The following is an 11,537-nucleotide window of genomic DNA, read 5'->3' on the forward strand; positions in this document are numbered from 1 at the left end:
AATCTGCAATATCCTGATAAAAGAGTAGTGGCAGAATGCAAGCTACATTTGTGAGAGTTTTTCCTCTCTGGATTTGGTTTTGTGAGATTTTTAAGTTGCAATAGTTAACACATGCATTTAAAGTAAAATCTCTTGGGACAGGCCAAGGGCCAAAACTAGTGTGTCTATAAAATCTGTTAAATTCTCAGTGCATTTTCATGGTGGGTAAGGGTTAGGCAGTTTGATAGTGAAAGAAGTCATGTGGAGCCTGCATGCTGTACAGACTGTAGATTATTTCCAGCGAGATTATGAAAGGGTTAAAAAGGAAACCCTCACTTTTGTACGTAGAGAAAAGTCAGAAGATGGGAGGGAATGGAGAGAGAGGGGCAAGAAGTCATTCAGAATGTGTGAGTCTAAGACGTAGGGCTCCGCAAGACATTGCTGGCAGGGGAGTTAAGGAGTGTCAAGATTTTTTAAGTAAAGAGACACTGTTAATAAAATATACCTAATAATCTAATGTGGAGTGGTTTCAGTACTCTGATTTTTCCTCAGGCCAGATTGGAATTTGTCAAAGGGACTAAATTGAGACAGATGGGAAAGCCACTGGTAATACACAGCTCATTCAAGCAGACTTTAAAGAGACTTGAAAGGAGAATTTTACATTAAAAGCCTGAAAATAAAACATGAACTCTGTTGATATTTACACTCAGAAGGTTTTAGAGTAGTTCTCTTTAAGTCTAGAGTAATGATAGCAGATTTTAGCGCTGATACAATACAAATTGGGTGAAATTAATGTCTAATTAGAATGACCAAAAAAAGAACAACAAGTCAAAAAAAAAATAAGAGTTGATGTCTTGATAGACTGTGAAAAAAGATGTGATACAGCCATGCAAAACTTGTGTAGCCAGCCAAATGAATCTTGGACAAAACAAGACATAATGTCTAGTGCCAGAAGAGCTAAATGAGGAACAGAAAACCTATTCATCCATGGACCAAGGCTTCCGTATTTAATTGAACCAAATAACCAATTGTAGAACTGTGCTGCTAATAATAATTAATACTAATAATGAAATACTATAACTCAGAGGTCATCTGGTGGATCATAATATGGCCAACACTGGAAACCACACTCAGTGCTTAAGCACAAAGACTTATGTGTGCCGCTGGTATTAGAGTTCCTTGACTGAGTATTTAAAGTCATTTATAAACCAGAGACATTATAGCCCCAGGTCCATAACTAAAGCCTTCCTCTTTTGTGCAAAAAAAAAAAAAAAAAAAAAAAAAATGCTGAGCAACCTATAAGGTCTATCAAGTGCAATAAAAATTATCTTCAGGTTATTTCCTTAGAATTACCAATAAAACCATGACTTTATCTCTTACAAAAGAAACAAACTTCCTGCTCCAAAAGATGCCATCTCACTAAGAAGAAAAGTCATCCATTAGTTTTACTAGTACATCCAAATCTGGCTTGAAGGAGGCTAGACTGAAGAATGATAGATATAATGTGTCCATGTTGATCCCTCACATGTCATGTCTGTAGAAACATTACTCAGGCAATTTCTTGACTATCATTCAACCTGTTTTACTATGCCAGCTTCCACTGGCTTCCTGAATGGCTGCACTGTCCATTTTTAAGATGTTTCCTGCAAAACATGTTTCAGTTGCCTTTCCTCAGGGACCAACCAGCCTATGCCAAGAATGCATGTGTAGCTTAAGAGTAAGAAGTTCTAGGAATCTCAGATTAGTTCTCTCCAGAGTGTTCTTTCCAGTCATAGTTGTAAATTGGATGTGTTTTCCCACTGAGGTTGCATGTAGTAAATTGCATGAGAAATCTGATTTGCCTGGAATATAATTAGTAAGATCATCCTGATACTTCCTGAAGGCTACTCAGAAATGGCAGTTTTTAAGTGGTGGCTAGGATTTTGTTCAGAAAGTGAAAGAGGTGGGTCTATGGGAAATCTGTGCGTGCAGCTTTCAGTAAAACACTCCACTTAGCAATGTATGGAGTTTTCTGGGTGGTAGATATCCTCTGTCACTGTGCCTGAAACTAGACCACAAATGCAAAATCTAGAAGCCCATAAGAACAAACTAGTAAAAAAAAAAAAAATCTGTAACAGAATTAGACCAAGTCTTCACTATTTATTGTTTGGTCTTGGCAGCACTGGCACTTCCATGCGGGATCAGTGGAAGAGTAAGATGGGTCCAGACAATAGAAGAGGAGAATGGGATTGGATGGGGTGAGAGAGGACTCTCTGGGTGGAAGAGGAGAAACTGAGATGAGGTGCTCAACCTGTGGGTGACTTTGGGCAATCTTTGTGTTTCTCTTTCAGGATCTCTGTGGCACAGAGCCTTTGCCCTCAGCCCATTTCATCCCAGGGCTCTTACTTGAGTTGCTCTTGAAGTCCTCCCTTACATTACTCTATACAAAATAGCAGTGTCGTCTTCTCCAGTAGCTAGAGTTTGTACCCTCATGGGCTGCTGAAGAAGAAGACAGGTTTAGATTCAAATCCAGGTCAATAAGCTTACAGGAAGAAATTGGGCCAGCAAGGCACTGGGACGGATTCCTAATGAGGATTTTCCTTTAATACTACTGAGCCTCAGTACTATGGAGAAGCGATTGATTGCTTTTGTGAAGAGAAAGGCCGCACCTTGCGATATAGCTTCTCTACACACTCCCGTTCATCCACTGCCGAGAGCAGGAAGGGGGGGTGGGGAAAAGAGGGGGTAAAAAAAAGCAAAAAAAAAAGCTTTCAGGCTTTTCTTTGTAGTGCTCTTTTCAAGAAAAAAAATTGCCTCAATGCTTACATTACCTAAACTTGTGCAAGAGACAAATTCTCTTTGATACTTCCTACTTGCTGGCCACAGCATCCCAGATAGACTGTGCTGTCTGTTGCAGGTCTCAGTCAGAAGCTGCCTCCTGTCCATAAAACTGCCTAACATTGAGGTGTCTCCCAGAGGGTACCTTTCTTGCAGTACTTGAGTATCACAACAAAGTCCCTCTGCGGGTGTCCATGTTTGTTTCTTTGTGCAGAGGTGCCTCTGTTTTGAGGGGTATTTCCCCAGCCAAGAGGAAGGAGCCTGGTTTTTGCATTATGCTCTACTTCCATTCCTCCCCAGCGGGCATTAGTCATTTATACTTACCTAGCAGCACCCATGCTTCGCTGGGGCTTAAGTAGGAGGTAACAGTGAGGAAAGAACATTTGGTACCCGCACAACAATAAATGCAATGTCTATCTATGACCAACAAGCTACGGGTCAGGGTGATCACTCTAGGTGATCTGCACTTAAGAGCGCCGAAGTCATTAGTGTTGGTCAAAACAAAAGGAAACAAAAGTGTGTGTATGGGGGAGGGGCTGTGTGTTGAATTCAGAAGACCTGAATCAGCCAGTGTTACATGTGAACTGCCCAGTAACAGCAATGATAAAAGATAACGAAGTATGTTTAAAATAATATAAAAATCTTTCTAATGACAGTACAATCTAAGAGGGAGCTGAATGGCAGAGATCAAAACACCTGGTGAGGGCACTATTTTAGAGCAGTGGGAGGAAAGAGTTGCCTTCTGGGATTTCATACTCACCATAATGAATGGGGGAAAATTCCTTTCTCATTCTTTTATACTATCATAAAGCTATTTCTTATGGATTTTATGAAACTAATATAGCTGAATTAATGAAAATCTTATGGAAACTAATGCTTTACCTGTGTTATCTGCTTCTGAATTATTTGCTGAAAAATAATGAAGATATACCCCAGAAGTATTACCTTCTTTCAGTATAACAAATTATCTTGATAATTATGGAAAAGGAAAAAAAAGAGCCCTATGAAGTAAGCCTCTAAAGCAGTTAATATTATTTTTACGCTTGTATTTTGAAATAGGATTGTGTAAAGCTGAATCTGTCTTTTTCTTTAAACATCAGATGCTGTCAAGTTATTTTAATCTAAAATCCTAGAGGAATGGATATTATATATTTTGCAATGCTTTTACAAGTGGTTGCATAATATTTAAGGTTAATTTTCAGGTCTAAATTAACAGTGCTTCACTTTAGATACCAGAGAAACAGAAACCACATATCTTAGCATACAGTTATACATCTGCATGTCTGTCATCGAGCCATCACAGCATACTTTCACAAAACAGTATGCTACACATGGCAGTGCTTAGACCCTAAGTTCTATTGTGTTGTTTCCATTGGGTTTGTATTTAAGGCCTTTTGGTGATGGAAGCCCTTGTTAGCTAAGGTTAGTGAGCGTCAGCAAGCAGGTGAATGCGGTGTGAATTGGTAGAAGCCACTTGCTGAATGTATGGAGAGATCTCACAGAGGTGATGTCCAGTTGTTACTAAGCTCCCTCTCTCCCCTCGTCTAGCATAAATGCCAGAACAAGCCAAAAAACTGACTGCCCTCATGCCTATTGACAGCTGTGTCATGGCTACCTGTAGCTCAAGATACATAGCTGATGAAAATGTAACATCTGTCTGGCATCCTTTTACCTCTGTTCCCAGGAAGGCTCACATTTTTTTGTGATTTGATGAATGGCTGCCTTCTTTTCTGAGAACATATGGAAACTTTACATCTCTCTTGGGTGAGAAAAGCACAGAAAGGCTAAAACTGACTCTACAGTTTGGACTGTGGAAAGGTATTACAAGAAGGCCAACATGATACTTCCAACCTCTGTGTGGGAAGCGGGAGGCTCTCTAGGTATTCATATGTTGCCAAACACTTTGAGCTGCAGCTTCTCCTGGCAAAAGGTTGGTTAGGCTAAGTCTAATACAAAACTACCTCTGAAATTCCTTCCTGCACTCTACAACCTTTCTTTCCTGAAGCACTTTTCCCATCCAGAAATCCCCTCCTTCTTACTCTGAAACTGGTGTTCAGGACACCCCTGTAGGAATGAGGAGGCTGTTGTTCTGCGTAAAATGGAGGGTTTTTTTTCTTGGAAGTGGTTGAGTGTCCTGTCATGTCCCAGCAGAGCTAACAGCCTGGTCTGCAAGCACTGTACTTTTCCATATCCTTCTGTCATTGCTCAACTCTTGGATGAGATGCATATGATCTCTTTGATCCTTCTTTTACATGTGTTTCCTGTTGAAAGGATTAATTTAAGCATCTACATCGAGAGAAGGTTTGGGGCTGTGAATCCCTGAAAATAGTTTCCTCAGGACACATCCAGCTTTACTGCTGGAATACATGATGGCATACCAGCACCCTCTGAGAACTAGTTCTTGTTGGATTTCCTTTCTGTGACAGTTACAGTGTCAGTGGTAACCTGTGCACGTGTTAGTTTTGTCTCGTTATTGAACACAGGGATGGCCTTGGCATGCATCAGTCAGGAAAAACGAGTACTAAATCCAACTGTACAGATACCTCAGCCAAGAACTGAAGCCCTATTCTCACCTCAGCAGAGCTTGTCAACTGGTTTATCCGCTGTCTTTGATGGTCCTTCAGTTTCTCCAAACTGTTTTAGGTTTCCATCTCTTTTCAGAGAGATGGAGTATCTAATTCAGGCCTGGAATGACATCGGACAGCAGGGCAGCTAGAAATGAAACATTATGATACTGAATAGCTAGGTCATACAGATGCAAGGAAATTATCGAATTGATTTGCCATGTGTCACGTAGGGATCCTCATCTCCCATTTGTTGATGTTTCATACTTGTTAGCTTGCACCTGGTCTCTGCTCTGCTGAAACCAGTTCTTGGCAATGAGAAGTGCCACAGTGCAGGGTATACGTAAATTATCTCATGAGTCTCTTGATCTGGAGAACTTCATCCTGGTGCTGACCAAAAAATGTCAGTAGAGACAGAGCCAATAAAAATGTAACCTGAGGTTTTAAATACCTATGCATCTGTGTGCTGTTTGTGACTACAATTTGCCTTTAGCTTTGAATAAATTCACATATCAATCATTTTTACTAATTCAAAGACTTACTTGCGTTCAAAACAGTAAAAAGAAACTATCAGTTTCCTAAGTCAAAAAAAGCCTTCCTTTTGGAAAGGATTTCTCCTCAGAGTTCCTTTTTCCTGCTTTCTTTTCTCACACATTCCTTGCATTACTAGGGTTGCAAAGGGCAGGTGCAAAAAAACCTAATAGAAGCAAGATTTAGCTTAGTTAATACCTTCCCTTCATGTAAAATTAGTCTCCAGGACACTACGCTAGAGACAGAAAAAAACATTCTGTCCCTCCATCAGATTGCTTTCCCTAGCTTTGGTTTTTGTTTACTAAGCCTCAGACATTATGGCTATTAATATTGTCGGGTCCTCTTCTCAGCTTATCATAAAACATCTGCTCCCATTTCGTCCAGTTTGGTGACAGAGATGTATGGCATGCTACAATGTATTTAGAATACTCTTCTCTTGAATGACTATCTTCCCTTTGATTCACACTGTTAAATAATCTAATCCATGTGCTGGAATGACAGATACTACTGTGGAATCAACTGTAAGGATATTGGTTGGTATGGCAGGGGGACATTCCTCTGCTGGTTTATTTTTCTTTAGTGTTAGTGTTACATTGGCTTGTCTCAACATCTGTAATAAATTGTTTTTCTCTCAGGAATTTTCAAATAATTTAGTTAAGAGATTGCTAACCATACGTAAAATAATTTCTATTCAGTCCTGGCCTATATCCATTAGTCCTAAAGCTATATTGTTTCAGAGATTTCATATGGCTAGCCCATCACTAAACATACAGAAAAAGCCACATCTTTTTGTTTCCTTTCCTTTTTTAAACTCCGGGGGTAGGGGGTGGGGTGTTGGCAACACAGATAACGTAAACATTGTCTTTGGGCGCCTAATATAATGTAATGATAATGTAATGACTGGGACAAGTCAGTTAAAATACTTTGTTAGATTCTTCAGAAATGCTGAGATCTTCTGGTAACATCACTTAGGCTAAAGGAGAGTCTATTAGTTTACATGCTACAATCTACTTACCATGTGTATGCTCTTTTAATTAAGCAGAGTTTAAATTGAACACACCCATTCCACTCTTTTCCTACTTCCTTCTTTTAAGGAGTTACCTACATCTTTTCCCAGTCCTTAATTTTATACCCAAACACCCATCTGAAAGACTGCCCCTCATTCATTTCCTTTATTTCCAGTACTGAAATTGTGAAGTGTAACCCTGTGGGTCATTGAGATCCAACATGAAACTACATTTCTTTCATGTTAGAGGTGTTTGCTTGGGAATCTTTGGGGTTTTTGATGTTTACCTAGCTAGTCAATGAGATTTTTTGTCAAGTAGTGGTATATACATGGCAACAAGAATGATAGTGTAATTTGCCTCTATTACTTCCTGATATCAGGATTCTGCTGCACTGCCAATTTCATATCTGTTGTTATTATTTGTTTGACAGAACCAAAAACATGCCAGGTGCTTTGCAAAACAGAGAACAAGAAAAGTCCCTTTCCAGAAGAGATGACAGCCTGAATAGAAATGGCATAATGGCAGGAGACAAAGGAAGCAGAAAGGGGAAGCAAAACAAGAGTTATAACCATAAAATCATGAGATTGGTTTGGAGGCACAGTGAACGCTATGAGGCATTTTTTTAATGCGCATAAGGACTGTAGTTGGGATTAGAGAATGGAAATGTAGAAAAGAAGCATGGAAAGGAATGGAGAAGAAGGGAGGAACAGACTGGCAACAGGAGGAAGAGTAAACAGAGGTGTATGGGAGAGGCCAGAACACACACCCGACAAGCTGAGGATTATGACTAATGCCAAGAATGAAAGACCACATCTGAAGAGCATGGTGATTTAAGGAGGATGGCGAAGCAGGACATGGCGATGCTGCTAGGGAGAGAAGAGCCCGCAAAGCTGCCCTGGAAGCCTGCCCTGGAAGTTCCTCACACTAACATAACCCTGCTTCCCCATCTTCTTTCTAGCCCCCCTCTTATGCACAAAATATGTATATAGAAGAGCAAAGGAGAAGGAGAAGCAGCTAAATCAAACATTTCCAGAGATCCTGCTGGGGAAGAAATTTAAGCTGGGATGATACAGATTTACTCCTACTGACGATGCTACTGGTAGAAAGCAGCATAGAGCATCCTGTTAGCCTTTCTCATGCAGACAAATCAATGGGAGGCTTTGCCACTACTTACAAACAGCCCTTGCTGAGAAATACTCAGCAAAATTATAATACTTCAGCCAATCCAGGACATTTCAAAATGTCCTTTCATTCTAGATCAGAAAGAAGCAGAAATAAAAACGCCCACAGTGAAACGGAAACAGGGAAGAAACATATTTGAGCAGTTTCTTTTAGAACTGTCTCATTATTACAGAAAACGGTAATGGGGATTTTGCTCACTGAAAAAAAAATACATTTTATAACTTTTCATGAAAATTTCTGATAAATTTGGGAATTATTTTCATTATGTTGGATTGGCTTTTTTTTGTTTTTCTTCTAGAAAATTGGTGTTGTTTTTACAAGGAAACTGGAAAACTGCCATTTTTAGTCTGTCAGATATTTTAAACTACCCTGATTTTCAAGGTAAGAATTCTTCAGGAGTAAGAAAGCTGCAAAGTGGCCAATCTAATCTCTTCCTCACTTCCTTCTTCTCTGCTTCAGTGATCAGACATGTCTAATGGTTAGGCTGCAAAGAGCAAAACCAGTTACTTTGTCTCCCTGAGAAAAGGCATTTTGCCAACTTCTTTAGGAATTATTAACTAGATCTGCTAACAGGAAGTCACTTTTTTGCTGCAGACCATGTCTCCATTTATATCCTCCTCAATCTCTTCCATTTTGCCTGTGAAAGTTTATCAGAAAGCACACTGGAAAGGCTCAGATCTTTCTGTCTCCAGTGAAACTGTTTTGAGACACAGTTCTAGCTTGGCACATGTACTGGGATGACAGCTGAGAGACTACTGCTGGTAATGGAGTATTCTATTACTTTGGCATACACAGACACTTTTTGCTCGGTACTTCTAACCGCAAAGTATTGATGTTTAGGGTACTATAGGTACTTACTCATTGTATTTTTTCTTACAAGTTTTAGCGGACAGCACTGGATAAATTTTTCTTCTCCTTCAGGGTAACACAGCTTTGCATGAGTCATTCATCTTGAATGTACACCAGAGTGATATCAAGTTGGTGGTTGTGACACCTTATCAATATGATGCCCATTTTTAGTCTCTTCTAGCAGTGGAATGATTTAAGTATTGTCTAGTGGAGACAACGACCTCCTTTAAGAATATCTTGGTGACTCTGGATAGGATTCAGATAATTCATCTGGGTGAGGAGGAGACAATTCAAAGTCATAGCTGAAATATTACCAAAAATCTTTAACTGCTTGTGTTTGTCCATCATTTTCTTGAAGATTTTGTCAAATGGTGGTTTACTGGATTCTCAAATGGCAGCAATGGCCAAGTACACTTTTTTAAATTGTCTTCAATTTGAACTTTGCTTAAGTTAATTAAACTCTTGTCACCTCAGGGTACCATTTTAGTAATGAAGTTTACAGGACCTATTCTGTCAATATAGCAACTTCAGCTACTAAAGAACACACCAGGTACAGAGACTTAAGACAATGCTCAGCAGTGCTTAAAGAATCAGCCCACCTCAGTAATTTCTCTCTACCATTATTGAATGAATACTGGAATTAAATCATATAGCTGTGATGTCAACTTACCAAACCTATCCTGTTTAAATTCTTTCTACAATCAAATGTAGCTCAAAGTTTTATAACAGTCTTTGTATCATTTAAAGAAGAGCTTGCAAAGCAGTGTCGTAGTATCTCCCCATAATAGAGAATTTTTTACATCTATTTTTATGTATTTGAAAGAACCCCACTAATTCAGTTGCCTACAACTTTTTGCAATAATGGATTCACCATAAAGCAATATCAAAACTTAGTTAATATTTCTACTAATTATATTTAGACAAGCTCCAAATTTTGCATAATTTTGCCCCTGCTTCTGGCATGATAGCAGATATGGAAGACATATGTACCTGTCTCTTGGCCCTCAGAGAGGATTCCACTGTGTGGCATCTTCCCATCCTCTGCTACTAAAATAAAAAACAACAAACCCCACCAACAAACAAAAACAATTGGGAAAGGTGCCGTAAACTCTGGAAATTGCAGTTTGACCTGCCTTCTGAGTTCAGACGCATAACTGGATGCACGATTTTGGAAGTAGCCAAATGGAGTTAAAGGAAAAAGGTTGGGATAAAAAAAAAAAAAAAAAAAAAAAAAAAAGAGTATCATAATGTATTCTGAGAGTAAAGGACAGCATGGTTATTTTGTCTATAATTTTTTTTTTTTAACCTTGCCTATACTTTTCCTGCCAATCCTTTCCTATTGTTACCTGTCAGCTTTTCCAAGAAGATACTTGGCTGTGCCTAAAGTAAGAACAGCTGCACTGACCCAAACCACAAGTCCACATAGCCCTGTGTACCTGGCGGGTGTCCTGCCAGGTAGGGGTACAGTCCTGTTGCTATAAGGCCTCCATTTTCCCCATCAGATTAGGGACACCTTCAGCTGTTGACTTCCAGACATCTTCAGGGCTCTGTATCCAATATGTACAGCTCAAATGCTTCCTAAATCTGGGGGTACACTATGTTTAATAGTCTGAATTTGTCCTAGATCCTGTGAATTTGCTTCCTCCTTCTGTCTCTGTCTGTCTTGCCCTTCTTTCTTCTGAAATAGAATGACCAGGGCTGCATGAACTATTCAACATAAGAGTGTATGATGTATTTATACAGTGATATAGCGATACAGTGTATTTATACAGTGATATATATATATATGTTTTCTATTTTGTTTACAGTTTCTTTCTTAATCATCCAGATATCCTGTTTCACATTTCTACTTGATACTGAGTGCTTGACTTGATGTTTTCAGAAAGCTGTCTAATATTATTTAGTTATTTTTTTCTTCTCAAGCAATAGTAAATTTGTAGTCCCTGCCTGTGTATGTATAGTTAGACTTATTTTTCCCTCGTGCATTTCCTTCTGCTTTATCAAATTTCATCACCACTTTATTGCAAATGGCATTCAAAATTGTGAAATCATTTTACAGTTCTTTACAGGCAGCTTCTGATTTAACTTTTAAAAATCATTTTGTATCAAACTTTCTCATCTGACGGTTCTTAGATACCACATTTCCCTTTACTACTAATAAAAGTACTTTTGCTTAAGTCTTGTTTTAATTAATTCAGTCCAGGAATCTTTGCACACACTTAAGTGCCCAGTTGCTATAATTCACTTCTGTATTTTTCAGGAGGGGGGAGGGAAACCTTCAAGCTATTGGCCTTTATATTTATTAATTGGAAACCTTAAAAATAGAGTTTAGACCTTATTATTGCCTACTGGTTCACACCGAGTGGTTATACAACCTTCAGAGTGAAAAATTGTTAAGGATTAGATCCATAAAGTGCATTTAAGAATAGCCTTCAGCCTCTTAGATGGCCTCCCTCCTCAGAGAAGCTATAAATGCAGATTAGGCACATCCATCTACACTGAAAAGGACAGCTGGATGTTTAGCAGCACCCTCCACCAACTCTGGCGTGCGGAGCAGGGAACAGTCTGAGTGAACGGAGAAACATCCAGATGGGGAAGATAAAACAAA

General features: G+C 39.1%; 1 protein-coding gene across 2 annotated transcripts in view; it reads left to right on the plus strand.

Annotated features, from left to right (window-relative positions):
- Positions 1–11,106, plus strand: part of EPHA7 (EPH receptor A7) — a 170,358-nt gene extending 159,252 nt beyond the window's left edge. For both annotated transcript variants that reach the window (XM_014287317.3, XM_005434035.3), the window contains one exon: positions 7,329–11,106. In XM_014287317.3, coding sequence (XP_014142792.1) covers positions 7,329–7,524 — 196 coding nt within the window. In that variant the 3' untranslated portion in view covers positions 7,525–11,106. The remainder of the gene's footprint in view (positions 1–7,328) is intronic.
- The last annotated feature ends 431 nt before the right edge of the window (positions 11,107–11,537 follow it).

Source organism: Falco cherrug, chromosome 6 (assembly GCF_023634085.1).
Source record: "Falco cherrug isolate bFalChe1 chromosome 6, bFalChe1.pri, whole genome shotgun sequence".
Lineage (NCBI taxonomy): Eukaryota > Metazoa > Chordata > Aves > Falconiformes > Falconidae > Falco > Falco cherrug.